Source organism: Panthera tigris, chromosome A3 (genome assembly GCF_018350195.1).
Source record: "Panthera tigris isolate Pti1 chromosome A3, P.tigris_Pti1_mat1.1, whole genome shotgun sequence".
NCBI classification, from domain to species: domain Eukaryota; kingdom Metazoa; phylum Chordata; class Mammalia; order Carnivora; family Felidae; genus Panthera; species Panthera tigris.
Window position 1 is genome coordinate 10,449,532 of NC_056662.1, and position 22,152 is coordinate 10,471,683.

At 53.1% G+C, this 22,152-nt stretch overlaps 1 protein-coding gene across 6 annotated transcripts in view; it reads left to right on the forward strand.

The window, feature by feature from the left end:
* NFATC2 (nuclear factor of activated T cells 2) overlaps positions 1-22,152 on the forward strand; it is a 158,573-nt gene that overhangs the window by 10,404 nt on the left and 126,017 nt on the right. For 4 of the 6 annotated variants that reach the window (XM_042980142.1, XM_042980145.1, XM_042980144.1 and 1 more), the window contains exon 1: positions 7,974-8,283. The exons of 1 other annotated variant lie outside the window; for it this stretch is intronic. In XM_042980142.1, the coding sequence (XP_042836076.1) occupies positions 8,154-8,283 (130 nt within the window). In that variant the 5' untranslated portion in view covers positions 7,974-8,153. Of the gene's footprint in view, positions 1-7,973; positions 8,284-22,152 lie in introns of those variants that run through there. One more of the 6 variants, XM_042980148.1, reaches the window with a different exon arrangement.

Here is a 22,152-nt window from a genome sequence, read left to right on the forward strand (position 1 = left end):
GGATTGTTTCTGGAATCTGGTGAAGAATCTTCCTACTTTTTGGATTAGACTTAAAAAAAAGGTTTCAGTGCCTACATTTTGTAGTCAAGCTTTTATTACCACGGGCGTTGTCAAGATGTGGAGTTCGTGATGAGAATCGTGACTTATTCGTTAAATTCTGCCATCGTGCCTGGCTGCCTCATTTTGCGGGGCCCGGTGGAAAGTGAAAGGGTGCAGTCCCATGTTCAAAAATTAAGAGTCTTAAGACGGTGACGGCAGAGCCAACTAAGCATAGGGTCCTTCTGAGCACTGGGTCCTGTGTGACTTCACAGGTTGTATCCCATGAAGATGGCCCTGGCTGCCACCCGGGTGAGCGTCAGAGAATCCTGGAATATTAGAGCCAGAACCGGGGCTCAGGTATTATCCAGTTCACTACCCCCCCATCTTACAGATGGAGAGACTGAGGCACAGTAAGCCCAGGTGGCTTGCTTGAAAGTTGCAGAGTGAGTTAGAGGAAGAACTTGGATTGGATCCTGGGCCTCCCAGCTCTGGGACATTCCTTGTTATACCAGAAGGTCCCCCCCGCCCCAACCTTGGCCAAACATTTATGTTTTCAGGACTGTGGGTGCCATTGACCATCAGGGAGGTCAGTGGGGGTGGGGGCAGTGGTGACTGGATTCCGATGTACTAGTCTTATTTTTTTTTAGAGTGAGAAAAAGAGAGAGAGCCTGCATGCAAGCAGGAGAGAGGGGCAGAGGGGGAGAGAGAGAATCTCAAGCAGGTTCCACGCTCAGCACAGAGCCCAATGTGGGGCTCGACCCCATGACCCTGGGATCATGACCTGAGCCAAAATCAGGAGTTGGATGCCCAACCGACTGAGCCACACAGGTGCTCCTCCCCCCCCCCCAGTCTTGCTATAATAACCCCAAGCGCATATTTTCTATAACAGGACATATTTCTAGAAGTATTTTTTTCTTTCTCACCAAAAAACATGTACGGGCAGAATTTCCCTGAAACCACTGAGTCAGATGAGATGTTTCTCTTATAAAAATGATTACAGGTGTCATAACCACTCTAGAGGTTGGGCCGCTGATTGTGCAAAACACAATTTAAGTCCCATTAAACTGAGGAAAGCGGGGACCCAGGTGCCCTGCTGAAGCAAGCTCAGGTATGGACTGATCTCTCAGGAGAAGCTATGATGGGCACTGTTCTTTCATCCCTTCCTTCCTTCAGCTGCCTTTTAGTGACTGCCTGCCATGTGCTGGGTACTATTCTAGGATCTGGGGATACAGCCGGAGTACTGGATGCCCAGGTAACTCTGAGTTTCAAACAATGAATCATATTTAGTTTAAATAGGTCCCAGGTAGGGGCGCCTGGGTGGCTCAGTTGGTTAAGCGTCTGACTCTTGGTTTCGGCTCAGGTTCATGATCTCACGGTTCACAGGATTGAGCCCCGCAGCAGCATGGAGCCTGCCTGGGATTCTCTCTCTCTCCCTCTCTCTCTGCCCCTCCCCGACTCGTGTTGTCTCTCTCAAAATAAAGAAATAAACTTAAAATAATGTCCCATATAATATATGGAACATACTTACACTAAAAAAAAAAATTTTGTTGTGTGTCTAAAATTTAGATTTAACTGGGTGTTGTGTATTTTTAATCTGCTAAATCTGACAACCCCGGATAAACCAGTGAACAAAGCAGACCCACATCCTTGCCCCTGTGGGGCTTACATTCCAGTGACAAGAACAGGCAGTAAACAGGTGAGGAAATATACAGATGAGTACCATATACTGTAGAGACGAAGGCTTGGAGGAACACGGGTGCAGGGCCAGAGAATGCTAGGGGGGGCTATTTTTATTGGGATGGTCATGGAAGGTCTCTCTGAGGGACGTTTGAGCTGAGGGATGGACAAGGTGAAGGAGTGGCCTGACAAATATCGACAGCAGTAGTTGGTGCAAAGGCCCTGAGGTGAGGCCACGATTGGCACGGTCAAGGAACAGGTGGACAATCAGGGTGGCAGAAGTGAGTAAGAGAAGGGGAGAGTGGCGAGAGATGATATCCCAAGAGAGCTGGGGCTTGGGGCAGCTTCTCCAGGGCCTTGTAGGTCAAGGTGTTTGTATTTGATCTTAAACGTAATGGGAAGCCACAGGAGGATTGATCGGATCTGTATTTTGAAAGGATCGCCCGGGCTGCTCTGTGTAAAGGCAAAAGTGGAAATGGCAAGACCGGGGAGGAGGCTACTCCTGCAGTCGTGCCGGGAAGTGGGTTACTGGGGAAGGAGGAAGAGGTCTTAGGTTGGCCAGAAACGGTCGGGCCTAGATTCCATTTTGAGGCTAGAGATGCCCAGCTCTGCTGCGGGTTTGCCTGTGGGTGTGAGAAAACAAGACGGGTCCAGGACTACCACTTGGATTTGGGTCAGAGAACCGGGTGAATCGGGGAGGGGGTGATATTTGATCTGGGAATAGCAGGAGTGGAGAGGTTTGGACACGTTTGGCTGGAGATGCCTGTTGGACGCCCACAGGGAGTGCTGGGTTGGCAGCTGGGCCTACGACCCCGGATTTAAGGGGAGAGGCCCGGGCTGCGGATAAACAGGGGCTTTAGACGAGGAGGGACAAAGGAGGGAGCGGTGAGCAGTGAGTGGGTCCCTCCAGGGCCAACCTGAATGGGCCTCAGGACTCAGGGCCCAGTGCCCCTCGCATACTTGTATTCAGGTGGAATCAAATTTGTGCTGCATTTTAAGAGGAAGCCTAGAAGGGGGAAGGATGGACCCAGGACGAGGGTACACACGTGTGTCCGTTGTGTGCTGCCTCCGTTTCCATCTTCGCTGCTGTGGCTGCAGCCCACGCTCCTGGTACCCCTTGCCTGCGTGGTTACAGGCACTTCCTGATTGGTCTTCCGCTGCAACCCTTTACCCTGCAGTTTCTTCACACGGAACCCAAGCAATTGTTCACAAACGTGACCGTGATCTTGTCGCACACCGCCTGACCCTGCTTGGTTGCTCCCCGCTGCTCTCGTGTCCAGAATTCTCCACGTTGTCCCAGGGCCCCCACTTACCTCCCAGCCTTACCTTACACCTTCTTCAGGTTCCTGAGCACCTGCCACTCCAGTCTTCCTTTCCGTCCCGCCAACACTTCATACTTCCTCCTGCCTCGGGGCCTTTGCACATACTGTGCCGGCTGGCTGGTAGTTCTTCCCCTCACTGTCCCCTGGTGACTTTCTGGTCTCTTTGGAAACATCACCTCCTAGGGAAGCCTTCCCTGAACTCCCCATCTACATCAGGTTTCCTTGATATAAGCCCTGTAGCACCTTCTTTTCTTCGTGGCACTTACCTCAGTGTGCAGTTACACATTAGGGTCAACGCTCGTTGAATTGAGCCGAATTCCTGGCCCAGGGCCAGAGCAGTACAGTGTGTGACCAGAAGTTTCGAGCTCTCAGGGGCCTCACTGGCTTCCCCTGGCACTTGTGTTGGAAGGGCTGGAGGAAAACTAAGAGGCTAGGGTTCTGCAAGGAGGTCAGCGGCAGGTCAGAGAGGAGGTTGACAGAGTTGCAATGTCAAGGCCTCCGCCCCACCCCTGCCCCCTGGGATGGCCCCTGAATGCATAAAGGTCACGCGTTCTGCTCCCCGTCCCTGCTCCTAAGAGCACCAATTATTTATTTTGGAGTTGAAACTGTGTCTTCCCCCTCAACCCCAACCCCCGCCCTTCAAGGTGGCCCTTAGAGGAAGAACACCTGTCACCTCCCACTGTGCCAGCAGAGACTGGGGGCGGGGCCTGGTCTGAACCTCTTCCCTTGAAAGAATTCGGATCGTGTGGGTGCAGATTCCAAACCTTAGAAGCTTTTAAAATATATCCTCTGTTCAGAGGAACAACTGAGGCCGCTACGGCCTTGTTCAGAGTGTCCTGAGCCGCCCTCCCTAAGGCCGAAGGCTTTGTAGCACGTCAGTTGTCGCGTGCTCTTCCCTTCATTATCTCATCTTGCTGGGTATCTCGAGAGGATGTTGTTCGGGGAACGATTGAGGCTCTTGCACTAACAACTGGGTGGCCAGAGGAACCCTCAGGGTGGAGGAGCCTTAAAAAACCTAAGGAACTTATTCACACGGGAGAGTTAAACTCTCTTTGTCCATCCATCCCTCCTTCCCTCCAGCCAAACGTCCACTTTGCTATTGAGCCATTGATTGATTGATCCATCTACTGTCATCCAAATATCTACTCTTCCATCGATTGATCAATACACCCATTGATTAATCCATCCACCCATCCATGCATCCATCCACCCACCCATCCATGCATCCATCCACCCATCCATGCATGCATGCATGCATCCATCCATGCATCCATCCACCGACCCATCCACCCACCCATCCATGCATCCATTCACCCATCCACCCATCCATGCATCCATCCACCCGTCCACGCATCCATCCACCCATCCATGCATCTATCCATGCATCTATCCATGCATCCATCCGTCCATCCATGCATCCATCAATCCATGCACCCAACCCATCCACCCATCCGTGCATCCATCCACCTATCCATGCATCCATCCGCCCATCCACCCATCCACGCATCCATCCACCCATCCATGCATTCTTCTATCCATGCATCCATCCATCCACACATACACCCATCCATGCATCCATCCACCCATCCACCCATCCGTGCGTCCATCCACCCATCCATGCATCCATCCACCCATCCATGCATCCATCCATCCATTCACCCAACCCATCCACCCATCCATGCATCCATCCACCTATCCATGGATCCATCCATTGATCCATCCACCCATCCATGGATCCATGCATCCATCCATGCATCCACCCACCCACCCATGCATGCATGCATCCATCCATCCATGCATCCATCCACCCATTCATGGATCCATCCACCCATTCATGGATCCATCCACCCATCCATGCATCCATCCACCCATCCATGCATCCATCCACCCATCCATGGATCCATCCACCCATCCATGCATCCATCCATGCATCTATCCATCCATCAGTGCATCCACCCACCCATCCATGCATCCACCCACCCATCCATGCACCCATGCATGCATGCATGCATGCATCCATCCACTCATCCATCCACCCATCCACCCATCCATGCATCCATCCACCCATCCATGCATCCACCCATCCATGCATCCATCCATCCAAACACCCACTCTTCCATTCGTCCATCTATCCATCCACACATCCACTGGACATAAAGCCGTGTATGAATGAGGCAGTCATGCCCCCTGCCTCAGTAAGTCTCATAGGCTAGAGGAGATAAAATTCTCTGGTCACACCTGGGTCATTCATCCACTTTTTTTTGCCAGAGGAGGATGGGACAAGTTTTGCCAAAATTGTGTCACGAGTAGTTTCCCAAAGGAACACCCTGGGATGCTGTTATCAGAAGCAGGGAACGATTCCAAGTAGGAAAAATCAACAGATGTCTACCTGATTAGAGGATGGGGAATGAGAAAGGACACGTGAGGGTGACAGCAGCCCTTATTTTTTTTCTATTTAAGGGTAGGCTGGTTCCTTTGTTTATCCCTGACCACACTTCAGGGTCCTGTCCTAAGGACCCCAGAGCACCCACCTCCTTCTAGATACTTGGCTCTAAGTGTCCCAGTCTGGGTCATCACTCTCCCCTCCTCCATCTACATTTATCAGATGCCCTAAGATGTGTGTTGGGATACATCCAGTGTAGCTGTCCTTACGGTTAGGAACCAATGAACAGGATCATTTTCTGCTCTGACAACCAGAAACTCTGGTTTCTGGAACCCTGGGAGTTGGCAAGTCCTGAGCCCAGCGTGGGTCCCTGAAATGAGAGTCTAAACCAGTGCTACTCATCCCTGACCACACGCTGGAAGCATCTGGGGGGAGCTTTTACAAAACCCTGATGCCCAGGCCCTGTGTTCTAGCATTCTGATTATAACTGGTCTCCGGTGGGGCCCAGCCATTGCATGTTTAAACAGCTCTCCAGGTGATTCTAATGCACAGCTTGGGTTAAGAACCACTGGTCTCAGTGCCATTTGGAACCCCCTGTTCGTTGCTGTGTCTCTTTGCTTCCAGGATACACGCATGATGAGGGTAGAGATGCCGTCCTGTTGATGGCTGCATCCCTGAGATCTGTAGCAGCTCAGGTACCTGGCAGGTGCTCAGTGAATGGTTGTGGAATGAATGACAATCGCTAGCTTTGCACAAATGCCTTCATGGAGCAGAGCGGTGAGAATGTGAAGGATGCACATTCTCAGTTCTTTCTGGCACAGGGGGAAGGATTTGAGTCATTCCCCATGTGAGGTCAAGTTGTGGCTCTCTGGGAATCTTTGAACCTCCCCCATCTAATCTTCTGATGCAGAGATTTTCAACACTGCCTGCACTTTAGATCCGTCTGAGGTCATTGGGGAAAAACAAACGGACAAACAAACAAAAAACTTTGGATGTTCTGGTTCCGTGGGCCCGGAGTGAAGCCTAGGCACATTTAACAAGTGTTCCGGGTAATTCTAACATGCTGTACGGGTCGAAGACCACTGTTCTACTCTCCCTTTCTGCTCCCATGAGTCGATTTTCTGACATCAGCTAACTTGGTCCGAGATCCCTGGAACTGTTTTATGGGGGTGGGGGTGGTACTGGATTCCTATGTAGCGTTCCCCAAATGTACCTGTTCACGACATTCACATTGGGTGCTTATTTAAAAATACACATTCCTGGGGCGCCTGGGTGGCTCAGTCGGTTAAGCATCTGACTTCAGCTCCGGTCATGATCTCATGGTTCGTGAGTTCGAGCCTGCGTTGGGCTCTGTGCTGCTATGATAGTTGGGAGCCTGGAGCCTGCTTCAGATTCTGTGTCTCTCCCTCTCTCTCTGCCCCTCCCCTGCTTGCACTCTGTCTCTCTCAAAAATAAATAAACATTAAAATAAATAAAAATAAAAACACACACTCCTGAGCCTCTGCTCCAGACTTTCGGAATCAGAATCGGAAGCTCCACAGAGAGGCCTGGGATCTGTCTTTATAACAAGTGTCCAGGTGACTCGTTACCTGCCCACCTCTCTGAATGCACTGCCCTCTTTGCTTGGCAACACAGCCAGCCCCTTCTTGCTTTAGGATTCATTCCTTTGGTTCCTGCTGCCCGAACACTCTTTCCCCAGATCAGTTAGGTTCATCCAAATGTCCCCTCCCAGAGAGGCCCTACGTGACCACCAAGAGAATAAGGCCTCTCCAACAGCCAGCCCTTACCCCAGACCCCTGGCGATTCCCTCCGGACACTGTTCAAGATGATCTCTGTCCTTTTGTTTATCGCCTTCATGCCCTCCCCTACCCCCACCTTGAACGTCCCAGGTCGTTAGTGTCTGGGTCACGCTGGGTCCCTGGCACCAGGCACACGGTAGGTGGCCAACGAGGTATAGATGTCAGAGTGAGGCTTGTGCTCTCAGAGTACCTGGCGTTCTTTCTCAGGTCCTGGGAACCTGCGGTCAGGGGTACACAAGTGACTGTAGGTCAATATCATGCCACAGCTGTGGGCACCCAGAGGCACCTGGAGACTCAGTCTGCCATAGAAGGGATTGGTTCCCCCCCCTCCCCCGCTTAGAGGAGAAAGGAGGGAAAAGATTGGGAGCAGCTGGGCAACACTACAGGTGGCAGAGGCTTTGGCGTTGGGTCCTGGGTCCCGCAGAGCGCGCAGCCTCGCCCGCGGGGAGGGGGGAAGGAGGAGGCCCCCAGCTCTGCCCGGCCGGTGGCTAAGCGCGGTGCCCGGGCGGTGCGGCCGCAGCCGGGGGAGGGGGGGGGCGGTCTCCTTCCTCCCCGGCGCCGGCCGGCCAGCCCCTCCCCCCACCTCGCGCCCTCCCCCGAGTCCCCGGTGGCGGCCCCGCCCCCGCCGGCCCGGCCGCCCTGTCCCCGCCTCCCCCGCCGCGGGCCGCAACAGGTGCCTCCCGGAGCAGGAAGCTCGCGCCGCAGCCGCCTCCGCCGCCGCTCAGCTCCCCGGGCGCGTCCAGCAGCCGCTGCGCCAGCGCGCCATCCCCGGGCCCGCGTGCGTCCCCGCGAGGACAGCGACCCCGCCGCGGCCGCCGCCTCTCGGGCCCGCTTCCTGCCCCCTTCGCACCCCCGGGCGAGGGTGCCCAGGAGCAGGCCGAGGCCGCGCTCGCCCCCGGCCCCGCCACCCTCCCGCCGCTTTGCGCGCGCGCCATGGACGCCCCGGAGCCGCAGCCCGACCCCGACGGCGGGGACGCCCCAGGCCACGAGCCCGGGGGCAGCCCCCAAGACGAGTTCGACTTCTCCATCCTCTTCGACTATGACTATTTGAATCCTATCGAAGGTCGGTGGAGGCTCCCCCGGCCTGGCCCCCTGAGCCCGGGCGGGGGCTCGGGCCTGCGGAGTGGACACAGGACCCGTCTGTGCTCCCGATGTCACACTTCCCGGGGCGGGGGGTGGGGTGGGGAGGGAGGGGTGCGTCTCCCCAGGTGAGAGGGAGGGCACGAGGCATCTGGGACTGCTGCCACCCACCCTTAGGGGGCGGTAGGCTCACTCTTGCCCAGTAGGGCGTCAGTCTGCAGTTACTCGGGTCTCCTCCCTGGGGTCGCCGGTAGCCGAGCAAAAGGTGGCAAGGGGCTCAGCTGGCCCCCAGCTGCAGGGTCGTCGGAGGGGAAAGGAAGTGATTTGCCTCTGGACGGAGGCGGTGGGGAAGCCAGAGAATGGAGTTAGCAGGGAGGGAACCGGGGCACAGAGAGGTGGCAACGGATTCTCCTCTGTGAACAGCGCCTGGGAGCCGAGTTTGTCGGGAACTTTGTGCTGAAACTAATGAAGAGGTTGTCTGCGCCTTCAGACGCAGGAGGTTCAGATGCTGGAGGTTGGCGCGACTTCACTGTTAGGAAGCCTGACCGTTTCCTCCCTGGTGTCGGCCGCCAGCTTTTGCGAGTCCCCCTAAAGGGATCAGTCTGAGCTTTGTTAAACGGTGATCCCTTGCCCCGCTGCCCTAATGGATGTGGGGTTCGGGGAAAGGCTGGCCTGCGGATTGGATTCAGGCAGAAGCCTATTCCTGCCTAAACTAGCTGTCAGTGTATGTGCTGAAGGGCCCTCTGTGGCTGGGGACTTCCCCAGGCCGGGCCGGCGCTTTTGCTTACCAGGAGCATTCGTCAGAAGGAAAAGGAGGTCGCATGCGGAACCTCGCTGTATTTTTCTGGTTAACAGGTTGTCTTGGAAAAAAACAACAAAAAAAAAAAACACCCAACTGGGCTTCCTGATTTTGACAGCCCAGCCCAGGGCTTGTCAAAGCCTCCGGGGGCAGGCCTGTTGGTAACTTCCAGATGCACAGGGGCTTGGCCGCATCCGGAGGGCAGGAAGGGGTTGTGTAGGAGGACTTCTCACAGACTTTTGGGGGCTTGGCGTTTCCCAGAGATGCTGTGTTAGGCAGGCGAATGAGAACTTTTCACTTTCCTTCCTTCGCTGTCTTCACTGACCACCTTAGGTGAGGGGCGTTTGCTTTGACTTGGATACCAAGTGAAGATGATAGCTGGTAATCGTTCTGAATTTTGGCTGGAGATGGAAATAATTAGCAAGCAAAAGAGACCAGTCTTCTCGAGTTGCAATCTGGAGGCCATCCTTTGCTTTGAAAAGACACAATTAAGAATCTGCAAGTGATCACTTTAAGGTCCCTTTAACATCCGTGGTCTTTGTTTGGTAAGATTAAAGTCATGTTTTGCAGAGAACTAATACACCCCTCCCAGATTCACAATCAGCTAACTTTTTTTTTTTTTTTATTTGCACGGGGGAGATTTCCGGGGAAATAGTTTCCAAGCCAAATCTGATGGGAGGTGCTTTTTATAGTTTTTTTTGGCAAGTGGTGCTTGGTGGCCGCCAGATGGGTGTCTAAATGGCCACAGTGGAAGCCCTGGAATCATTTAAAAAAACCAACAAACTTTATTTTTTTGGTAACAGTTTGAGATTCACAGAAAAGTTGTCAAGACAGTACAGGGAGTTCCCATATACTGAGCACCCGGGGCCCCGTTTTATTAACATCTTATATCAGTACGGGTATATTTGTTATCATTCATGATCCAATATTGATGCGTCATGATGAACTAAAGTCCATACTTTATTCAGATTCAAGTGGCCTTTGTTATTTTTTTTTATTTTTTTGGGAACTTGAGTTTTGAGGAGCACCGGTTAGATATACCGTAGAATTGTGCCCGACTTAGGGTCTTTCTGATGTTTCTCTCCTGGAAGGACTTGGGGCTATGGGTTTTAGAGAGGAGGACCATGCAGGTGAAGTGACTGTTTCCATCGCATCATATCAAGGGTACCTAGTATCGGCTTGATTGATCAGTGTTGATAATCGACCTTGATCAACTTGGCCACAGTAGTGCTTGTCAGGTTTCCGTGTCGTAAAGTTACTCCTTTCTAAACTTGGCTCTTGGGAAAGAATTTCCTATGTGCGCCACCCCGCCCCCCTTACGGAGTGGGGAGTTTGCTCTGGAATCTGTAAATAATGCTTCCTTGCTGGGAGCACAGAAGCATCATGGCCGAAGAACAGAGCGGGTGTGAGCCTTGAGAGGCTAAGCGAGCTCTTCCAGATGTGGGTCTGGCTCTGGCTTACCCGGATGTTCATGGGGTCACCTCTCTGCTTCTGAACGGTGGCTCTCTCCGAGGGCTGCCACTAGCCTTTAGCTTGCTACTGGGCTTTGTCCCAGGCGACAACGTATTGGCGATGCATGTGAGGGCTACCCTTAACTCTGCATGAATGAGCTTGGCAAGAGTCCAGGGAGGAAGGAGCCCGCTAATGGGACCGACGTTGTCAGAACTGGATGACGGGACTTACGGATTTTGGGAAATTTGGATGCTTGTTTTATGGAACTGTAACATTGTAGCAGATGCCTTTTAGCTCCTGTAATTACCCCCCAACCCTAGCCGGTGGGCACTGTGGTCACCCTCATTTTACAGAGGAGGCACCGAGGCACAGACCGGTGGAGGAATCTTCCCAAGAGAGCAGAGCCGGTAAATGGCAAGGTTGAACCCCGAACCTGGCCGTCTTGCTTCAGAGCCAGCATTCGGAACCACTGTGTGAGGGTTCACTATTCCTTTATCTGATGAGAGTTACGTAGAGCCGTTTGTAAAGGGCCTGGCACTTTGGCAAGACTGGAGTTGAAAACATTTACCACCAGAGTGACCCTGGGCGAGTCATTTAACCTCTCCGGACCTTGGTTTGCTTATCTGTCGAAAGCTGAAATACTACTACCCTCACAGGATTATTTGCCTTGAATGGCTTGACCCGTTTAAATCAATACAGAGTGTGATTTGTTATGAGCATTTTATTAAACCCTTGGCTCTGTTAATGGAGGTGCTCAGTTAATGTGAGCCGTTATTCGTTTACTCCTCCAGCTAACTATTTGAGCTAACTATTTGAGCACCTGTTGTGCCGACCCTATCAGGAATACCTCGTGTGTCATCTTCAGGATCGAAGTGTCTGTATTTTAATAGGTTCAGGAAGTGTCCACCCATGCCTGTTTTCTTGAGAGTTTTGAAGAGGAATGAGAGTTGAATTATGTCACAGACGTCTTAGGGTCTGTGGAAGAATATGGTTTTATTCTTCTTAGATCTCTTGCGCTCACTTACGAGACTTCCTAATATTGGAACATTACTGCCTTAAAGCCTGCTTGGTCACTGTGTATTATTTTCTTCTAGTGGTGGGGCTGGTGTCTGATAAAATCTCAGATTCCTGTCAGTGGTGTTCATAAGCAATACTTGTCTGTAGTGTCCCTTTTGGTGTGTGGTTTGGATTTCTTTACTTTTCCATGCTCAGGAACAACGGATGCGTCGTTGGGACTGTCGCATTTCTAGAGTTGGGATAGAATTCCCCCATGAAGCCATCCAGGCCTGGTGCCTTTTTACAGGGTTGGGCTAGGATTGCTTTCCCCATCGTGTGTGGGGGAACGGGTCGGCTTGCACTTTGTCTGCTGGAGTCCATTTTGGGACACCGTATCTTTCTAAGAAATCATCCACTTCATTTATCTAGGTTTTCAAATCTGCTGTAGAGGCAGGCAAAGTAGACTCTTCCTATACTTCACCGTCTCCCTCGGTTGAAAAAAGTAACAGAAGGAATGGGGACCACGCTGTGGGAGCCCCGACCTCCGCTACTGACCTCATCGTGGAGGGGAGGGACCTGTACGCGTTGTCAGTGGACAGATGAGAAGCTTAATTCCTTAGTGTGTGCTTGTGACTTCAGTGAAACGAATTATTCTCCCAATGTGTAAAACCCTGGGAGGGCTGGATGGCCCCTGGGAGTCCCCGTCCCCTCCAGGGTGCCACATCTCCTCCGGACCATCAGGGACTGACTCCTTGGGAGTGATCACTTCTGGGAGGCCTCCGTGGGTCTGATGGGTCCCTGCTTCACTTCCTCGGAAGCGAATGCAAATGGCGCCAACCTTGACCCTTCAGAAAGGCAAATAGACTCCTGGCCGTTGCTTGTAGAGTCTGTTCCGGTGGTCCTTAAACTTGCTGGGTCACAGCCCTTGGAAAAGCGGACAAAGGCCACCCATCCTACTTGCACCCGCTGTAGGAGTGCGTGTGCACAGGTATCCTATGTGTGCATGCCGCACGTGAGCATAACCCCTGCACGCCCCCTTCTGCCCTCCACGTGCCCTTTAGACCATTTTCAGGTAGAGTCCCAGACCCCACCGTAGTCCCTTCCCTCGTGTCACCTGCCCTTCCACTCAGGAACACCTGCTCTTACCCCATTCACAGGGGACAATTAAAACCTGATTCTTTCAGCAAATACTCCCTGAATGCTGGTTTTGTGCCAGGCCCTGTGGGGGTGTAGAGACCATCAGATGTGGTCCTGCCCTTGCCTGGCCCCGGGGCCAATGTGGGACAGGGCCTGGTAAACAAATAGGGACAAATGAGGTGCTGGGATATGGTATCATGAGGTGTTTTTGGTGCTTACTAAAAATAGAGTTCTACCCTAAGCAAGCAGTCTCGCTGAACACATGTGACATTCAGAGACATTGCCGTCTGCGTCGAATTAAGGACAGGCCTTATTAAGCCTGCTTTGTGCAAATAGCGTCTCCAGGTGCAGCTGGAAAGGGGGAATGAAGGCGAGGACTGAGCGGTGGCCTCGTCAGGGAGGCGAGGGAAATGGGGAGAAAGTTGCCCTAATCATTCTTCACTATTGAACACCTGTCATCCACGCTTCCAAATTAAAGGCCCTCTGTTCTTGAGGCGACCGGGAGGGAGGCTCTTCAAACCTTGGAGCAGTGTTATTTGGGTTGGTTCCCAAGGCCTTCTGATCCTGTAAGGGGATGAGGTTGAATATATTTGAAAAAGGCAGCATTGTGGCCCGTGGTTCTCAATCCTGGCTGCACTTGGGACCAGTGAAGTCAGACTCTTTTGCGGGGGGGGGGGGGGTTCCGTTGCCTTTACTGAGTCATGCAGCGGTAAATGGCAGGGCAGGCCTGGAACCCAAGCAGTTGGGGTCCCGAGTCCCTGCTGTCAGCACTACAACTCAGCCAGAATGTCACGGACTCTGGCTCTGAGGCGTCCCACGTATGGTAGCACGGGGTGCGTTCAGTCCTTATATTTGGTGTTTATAGCATTATCAACTTTGCTGCTGTCCCAAGGGGATTATACCTGTGCGGCACAAATAAAAATGGTAAAGGACAGGAATTAAATGGGCCCTGTGCTATTGTTCCATTGCTTTCTGCATCCCGGTGGATTATTGTGCATGTCTCCCGGGCTCCAGCTCCAAAGGTGCAGCGAGTCAGACCGCCAGATCTGAAATCAGAAAACCCTGACTTGAAATTCTGACGTTGTGGCCTCCTGCCTGCGTGACCTTGGCCAGTAAAAGTACCTGGCGTTAGTAAGTGCCCCATCAGTAATTTCCAAATGAATGGATGAGAAGTTGAATAATTTCTTCATGATGGTCCACCTACGGGTGGGGGTGCGATTTTGCTTCTCAGGGTTTGTGTTTTCTCACCTGTGCGGGGGCGGGGGGGGGGGGGATGGTGGTGGCAAAGCTCACCTGCTGGACCAGATGTGCGGCTACCAGGAGGCGGGCTGTGCGCAGATGGGCTGGTGCTGGCAGTGGTGATGGGCTTTGAGGGAGCGTCCAGCTCTCCTGACTTCCTGAGGGCCTTGGCTCCTTGGAAGGGACGACCTTCACCTTGGGTGAATTCTGAGCCTTAAGGGAAGGGATGAAGAGTCCGGTCCTTGGCGAGGAGCCCCTGGCTGTGGGGCTTTAGTGGGCGTTACAGCAAGGTGTCTTACTTAAGGCACCTTCCGTTCTGACTCGAAAAACTCTCGTCTGGCTCCTGTCTCAGCTCTAGAACTTGGCCGTCTGCAAAAACTTTCTCAAGTGTCCAGACTCCGGGGCTTGGATTTGTCCTGTGGCTGCCTCTCTTGGGGAGGCAGGGTTTCCCCAGGTGCCCTGCCCTGGCCCCCTGGGACCCTTGAGCCAGGGCCAGGAAGGAGCAGCCCTGGAGCGTGCAGTATGATGGATTCTTGTGGCTTCCCCCCGTGAAGGGACTTCCTCCTGCTCTCCTCCCCAGCACAGGAAGTAGCCGCAGCAGCCTTCGCAGAGCTCCAGCCAAACTTAGCTTCCTCAGGCTGGCGCGAGGGGTTTTTTTTTTTTTGCTGATTGTTCAAACTGAGCTCAGGGAAGGAGGCAAGATGTGACCCGGGGGCTCTTCCTGGGAAGGGTCTGGGGCCGTCTGCTTCTCTACCTGGAGCAGAGCCCCCTATGGGTTCCCCCAAAACAAGAAGATTTTGTGCTGCACTTGAATGATGAACTTTTCCCACAAAAGGGAAACAGAGATAATGATAATTGACTCTCACGTTCCCATCACCCAGCTTCAGTAATTACCAGCATCAGGCTACCCTTCTCTCACCCCTCTCCACCCTGGACATATTCTCGACGCTGGGGGTGCGGGCCCCCCACTACTTGAAACCAAATTGCAGATGGTTTAATATTTTGTTAATAACTAGAGCAGTCGGTAGCTCTCAAAGACAAGGACTCAGGGACCAGTCAGACGACATTATCAGACCTAAAACAGCACAATAATGGCTTAATTTCAGATATCTAGTTTCAGATTTCTTGCTTGTGTCACAAGTATCTTTTTGCTGTGAACTCGTTTGAACCAAGGTCCAAACAAGATCTTCACGTTGTATCTGGTTGAGGGGACCGTGGCGTCTCTTTTATTCTAGGAAAGTCCCCATCAGTCTGTTTTCTTGCTATTTGTTGAAGAAGCAGGGTCGGTTCTCCACATGCCGGACTCTTTTAACAGGTTCCTCTGTCCTTTGCATTTCTTATAAACCGGCATTCAGATGGAAAGCCCCCTGCCTTGGATTTTACATGCCTTCCCCCAACATCTCCCCCCCACCCCCCGCCCCATGTGGGGGAGGGGATATAGCTTTCCAGGGCAGACTAAGCTGTGAACAGAACCAAGAGATGGCCTTTCCTCCGAGTTGGCATTTGGGACTCTCCCTGCCTCCTCCTCGAAGGTTTGGGGAGAGAACCCGTTTTCTCCCCCGGGCCTGTTTGAGTTTAAATGCATTTCTAAAAGCCAGCCCTTCCCATGTGAATTTTAATTGAGCCGTGGCTGGGGGAGCTTTCTGAAGGGAAGAAAGTCGCCTGCAAAGCTCAGGATTTATAAAGGTCCTTATCAAAACAAACCTGTGTGGGCATGCCTGCAAAAGGGGGGGTGTGGAACGAAGAGGGGAAGAACTTGGTAACCGTGTCTGTAAAGACTACAGACAGGGGCTGTTTACCTGTGTGATGGGAGGAAGATGGGCTGCAGGTCTGAGGCCCGCAGTGGGGGACCACCCCTCCGTTGCCCCGGAGGAAGGAGGAATGTCCTGAATGGCTGGGGTTGGCAGGGCCACTGATCAGGTGTGCCTGCCTCTGGGCGCGTGGCACCAACATGAAAACTGGGGGGAAAGTGTACATAAAGAACCTGTCAGTCCATCAGCTTTTAATTTTAAATCTCTGCCCCTGGCCCAGTTCAGGGGCCCCCGCTGTTCTCCAGGGGAAGTTTCCACGTGGATTTCAGGTTGGCTCTAGGAAAGGTGGCAATCGGCTTTTCAGGCAGTGCCAGGGGCTTGGGACTCAAATAGGGGTGTGGCTCCGAGGTGCTGGCATGAAGGTGAGGGGTCTTTGCTGCGCTGGTTAGAACGTGTGACCCCCCCCGCGTCCCCCCCCCCGCCCCGTGCAGGCCTTTGACGGAGAGGTGGGTTAGCCCCAGCGAGCCTTGTTTCTGAGGCAGGATTATCTGAAGTCTATTTCTGGTTCTGACCGGATCTTTCCTTCTCGTTTTGGTGAGGAAGCTGTCGGAGCCTTGCTCTCGGTCACGCACCACATGACAAGTGTGGAGGGACGGACTCTCCTGTTAGAAATGGACCTCATCGAAGTCAAGTTTGATGTCAAATGGCAGTCTTCTTTATTGTTTTTATTTCTTTAAAAATTTTTTTAACGTTTATTTATTTCTGAGAGGCAGAGAGAGAGAGAGAGAGAGACAGAGCACAAGTGGGGGAGGGGCGGAGAGAGAAGGAGACACGGAATCCGAAGCAGCTCCAGGCTCCCAGCTGTCAGCACACAGAGCCCGATGCAGGGCTTGAACTCACCGACTGTGAGGTCATGAGCTGAGCCAAAGTCGGACGCTCAACCGACTGAGCCACCCAGGCGCCCCACACATGGTGGTCTTCTTTAAAAATGGAGGCAGTACAGTCTGCTGACTGGACACATGAATTACGGTGTCGTCATATGGGGGAGTGCTGCAAGGGGTTTAAACAAGAAACCGTGGCTGCGTATTAGCACCTAGTCTCTGAGAGGAGTCAGGCTGGGTGAGTCCTTCCGCCTGGGTTGGGGTTGCTGGCTGGGTAGGGCCACAGGGGAACCCTCGGGCAGAATGGAAATGTTCTAGATCTTGAGTGGTGGGCAGAACCAGGTACAGACACGTATGTAAAAAAGGCATGAGATGTACGTTTCATGCTTGTGCATTTTACTGCACCTAAATGATGTCTCAGTTTGAAGTCCAGCTCTGGCCCTGATGATCTTGTGGCTTTGGGTGAATCCCTGCATCCTGAAGCCTCAGTTTCTCTGTAACGCAGAGGACTTGATAACACCTGCCTCCTGGCTGGGCGGGGGGTGGGGGGGGGCGGGGGGGGTCGTAAGCTGCGGAGAAGGAGGTAGTACCCGTGAGAGCTTGCGGCCCAGTGAAGATCAGCTATCCAATGAATAAAAATAGGAAGGTCTCTGAACTTCTCGAAAGCGGCAGGGGCCCATGGGATGACTAAACTAGCAGGAGGTGGTTCTTTGCACCCCAAGTTGAGAATGGAGATGACTCACGTCGGCTCGATGTCCGGGCTCTGCTGCCTCCGTCCAAAAGCTGACCTTATGCATGCGCGTTGCAGATTCCTTACACCTCTCTACCCCTCTCCAAAAGGAGTAGGTGTCCGCCTGTGGGTGCATGGGGGTTTGCACACAGACATGCCCGCAGCCAGTCTGTAAGGCTTGCAAGTCGTCCTGGGTGTTGTGTCCTGGGCGCCTGGCCTCCTGGCAGCCTGCCTGGGAAGCAGGACGGAGCTCTCTTTTCTGTCCCGTCTGGTGAAGGCAGACAGCTGTCTTAGCTGGGGACAAGGTCAGCAAAGAGCATAGCGTTCAAGGTGGCTTTTTCCGGTGGTTCCACGTTGACGAGACAGGACGGTAAACTGCCTTTCTTCCCTTGCTGGCGTTTCTGGACCTGACTTATCTGGATGGAATTTCTCGCCTTTCGTGCCCTGCGTCTGTGTGTGTCATTTCTCGAGTGACGGATGCGACAACCTGGTTCTCTGGCATTAGAATACACGCGATTCATTGATGGGGCATCCAACCCCTGTGCCGTGTGCGTCTGGTGGGCGTGGTAGGGGCCTGGGGGGCTTTTGGGAAAGTTTGCTGGGCACTGAACTTCTTACTTGGAGGCAGCCTCTAGCTTTTCAAAGGTCTTTGCTACAGGCGCTGCAGGCCGCCAGACGACAAAGCTTCCCCTTCCTGCTCCTTTGGGTGATTGCTCACAGCACCCCCCCCCCACCCCGCCCTCGGAGGTTAGGAGAGTCGTGGGGTGGCGGGAGGTAGGGCTCATTCCCTCCACCTTCTCCCCTTTCCTCCGCCTGTACTGTGTGGTGCCAGGTTGTGGCATCCCGAGTGCTGCCATGGCAACAGACTGTGTGACTCAAACCCAGGGCCTGCGACTCGCAACACCTTGGGGTGTGAGCTCATCAGGTGGTGGGCCTACCACCTCAGACAGGGATGGCCCGCAGCCCGGGGCCCCGTTGCCAGGCCGAGGGGCGTCTGGCTTCTGGGCCGTGACCTGACTCCTCGCCCCCAAGTCCTTCAGGCCTGAGAGCACTGGTTCTCCTCGTCCCCCTCCCCCCGGGCCTCCCCTCCCCCCAAGGACAGACCCTGTGTAGGTTCCCTAGCGGGGTTTCTATTTTGATCATTCTATTCTGCTTCCTGAAAATTCCACCCGCCCGTAGTTCTAGGCGGAGAAGATGTTCTCTTGCTGTTCCTTTTTTTTTTTTTTTTTCAAAAGCGATCTGTTGGCTGGTGGGTTGGCACTGAACAGCTGCCTCAGACTTGGCCGTGTGTCCCCGAGGGTGAGCAACAGGCCCGAAAGAGGCTGGAGGAGGAGAGGCCCTGGCAGAGACCACAGTGTGGCCTGACGGTGATTTTAAAATAAATCGTTGACTCAATCCTGGGGCAAATGGAGGGATTGTGGATATTTCAGAAGAAAGGAATTCATGTCCTTGGTTGTCAGTTGCCTCCTGATGGGACCCCTTAGAGCAGCTCCAATTGTTTTAAAAGGAAATTAAAAAAAAAATTATTTAGAGAGACAGAGTGAGTAGGGGTGGGGCAGAGAGAGGGAGAGAGAGAATCCCAAGCAGGCGCCATACTCTCAGTGCGACGTGAGGCTCGAACTCCTCAACTGTGAGATCGTGACCTAAGCTGAGACCAAGAGTCGGACACTTAACCGACCGAGCCACCCAGGCGCCCCAGAGCAGCTCCCAATTCTTGGGGTACCTCATCTCCCCAGTTGGATACCCCATAACCCCCGTGTTGGGGCTAAGGTATCACCGTCCAAGAAATAGCCCCTTTCATCAGTAGCAGGCTAGAGTCATGGTTATGAAGGAGAGGAGCCAGACTGCCACTTAGAAGCTGTGTGACCTTGGGAACGTGAATCCCCCTCTCTGAGCCTCACTTCCCCATCGGTAAAGTTGCTTCATAGGGTTCTTGGGAGACCAACATTTATCGCACACACAGCGGTTCTTGGTGTAGATTAAGTGGTATAGACACGTTAGCTGACACGTTAGACATCGTTTTCGTTACTGCCGGCAGCTCCCTGGGTCACCAACGCTTCTGTGACGTTTGGTTGATCGGCTCCCAGATGGCCCGGGGGAAAGAGTAAAAGCATAAAACAAGAGGGGGTGTTGGAAGCCTCCTGGACCCCCTCCACGTATTTTCTGAAGGTCAGCAGAAAAAAAGACTCCCAAGTACAGTAAAACCTTGGTTTGCGAGCATAATTTGGCCCGGAAACATGCTTGTAACCCAAAGCACTTGTGTATCAAAGCGAATTTCGAGACCCATTGGCTCACGTGGGATTATGTGACGTTGGGCGTCACATACGAGTCGTATTGCAAGATACTGCTCGTTTATCAGGTTACGGTTTGTTAAAAATGGTTGCTTATCTTGCAGAACACTGGCAGAACAAGTTACTCACAATCCAAGGGTTTACTGCACTGACTAATCCATTTATTTTCATAAAACATTCTTAACTTTCTTTTTTTTTTTAAATGTTTATTTATGAGGGGAGGGAGGGGCAGAGAGAGAGAGGGGGACCTAGAATCTGAAGCAGGCTCCAGGCTCCAGGCTCCCAGCTGTCAGCACAGAGCCTGACGCGGGGCTCGAACCCACGAACCGTGAGATCATGACCTGAGCCAAAGTCGGACACTCAACTGACTGAGCTACCCAGGCGCCCCTTACTTTGTTTTAAGTAGGCCCTACACCCAATGTGGGCTCGAACTTGTGACCCCGAGATCAAGAGTCACGTACTCCACTGAGTGAGCCGGGCTGCCTTTTTCTTTTTTTTTCTTTTTCTTTTTTTTCTTTTTCTTTTTCTTTTTCTTCTTTTTCTTTTTCTTTTTCTTTTTCTTTTCTTTTTTTTCTTTTTCTTTTTCTTTTTCTTTTTCTTTTCTTTTCTTTTCTTTTCTTTTCTTTTCTTTTCCTTTCCTTTCCTTTCCTTTCCTTTCCTTTCCTCTTCTCTTCTTTCTTAAATGCTTTTGAAGGCATTGGGGGCTAGTGTGTGTCACAGTGGCAAGTTGTAAAATCAGTGAGCGCAGAGAAAGGGCGGGATTCTCATTTAAAAAGTCATTCTTTCCATAATAATAATGATCCACTCAGACCCAGTTTATTGAGTGCTTACTGTGTGTGCTTTGGGCTTCACGTGGATGAGGTGAACTATCAGCTTGGTACTGTCACTGGCTTCACCGTGTGACCCGTGAGGACTCGGGGGTCCCCCTGGTCACAGGGCCCAGGGGCGGGGCAGTGGAGCGGGGGTCCCCCGACCCTGTGCCGAGCGAGGCCCGGATCTCCGCGCAGATGCCTTGCTGAGGTGGGGCCGGAGTGGCGTCCCCAGCACCCTCCTCCTGCAGCCTCCGATGGTGGCCGGAGACCTCCCCCAGCCTTCACGGAGCCTGGATGCTGGGGTGAGCCCCCGGGAAGCCAAGGAGGGAGGGCGCTGAGAATTAGGACTTGCAGTGTGATTTACTTGCTGGGGCTGACGGTGGGCAGATGTCTCGTTTCTGAAGCATTTTGGGTTGGAGGGCCTGACTCCCGGATTACTGCTTGCATTGCTCTCTTGGGCCTCTGGTGTGAGCGGGGCACGCACGGGACACCAGCACTGTATGCGGCCGTGGCTCTCAGCTGGGGGGCGGGGAGCAGGTGTTCTGACTGCGGGACGAACTTGGCCACATACCTGGAGATGTTTGTGGTAGTCACAGCTGGGAGCACGGTAGGGATCACCGGCATCTAGTGGTTAGAGGCCAGGCGTGCTGCTAAACCCCCCCCCCCCCCCCCCCCCCCCCCCCCCCCCCCCCCCCCCCCCCCCCCCCCCCCCCCCCCCCCCCCCCCCCCCGCCTTCCCCCAACAGAAGAATCCTCTAGCCCTGAATGCCACTAGCTCCGAGGTGAGGAGCCCCGGCCTGGGGATTGACGGTGCTCTCCAGTCTGCCTGGGTTCGAGCGTGGGCCCTCCGGCAAGTCTGCTCCTTGTGTCTCCGTTTCCTCGTCTGTAAAAGGGGAATACCCAGTGCCCGCCTCATAGCGGGTTGTGAGGATAGAATAACTAGGCGGAATGTGCTTACCACGGTGCCTGGCAGGGAAGTTCTCAATAAATGTTAGCTGCTTTCCCTGTTGATTATTATTGACTGACGATCCCTGACTGCCTTCAGAAAGCTCACAGCCCCGTAGGGAGACAATTGATAGACTTCATTACACGGTTCTGCAGGTTTTCTGGGAACCCAGAAGAAGAGCTTTCCGATCCAGACTAGGGAATCAGGGAGGGCCTTCAGGAGGAGGTGGTCCAGGTGTAATCTTGATGGGAAAATAATGGTTTGCTAGGAGAAGTGAGGACAGGGGGTCTGGAAGGGAGTTCCAGACAAGGGGAACAGCAGGTACAAAGGCATAGAGGCACAGAGGACTTTGGGCAGCAGCCTCTGAACCCCCATCACGGCTTCCACCTTCTTCCTCTCTCTCTGAGTATGGATGCCTCAGGGTGGGCTAGGTGACCCATGGCAGGTGAAGGGGTTTTATGTGCTTCGCTGGTGAGGGCATCACATGTAATGAGCGCCATTTTTTCTTGCAGCGCTACGTGGCTTTGAACTAGTCCCAGGTAGAGTCTGTTAGGTGCTCCCGTATCTTTCTCGCAGTTGCCGTTTCCTCCCTGCCCCCCTCCAGCCTTAAAAAAGGTAGGCCTCCTGGGGTTGTGGAAATGTCCTACAGCTTTATTGTGGTTGTGGTTACAAGAGTATATAACATTTGGCAACACTCCTCAAACTCGACATATTCAAAATCTTCGTATATACATACTGTCTCCGTAAAAAGGGAGCATTCAGGGGCAGAGAAAGGGTGGGCCTCAGGGTAGAGCCTTTGGCCGGCCACAGTGTCTCGAA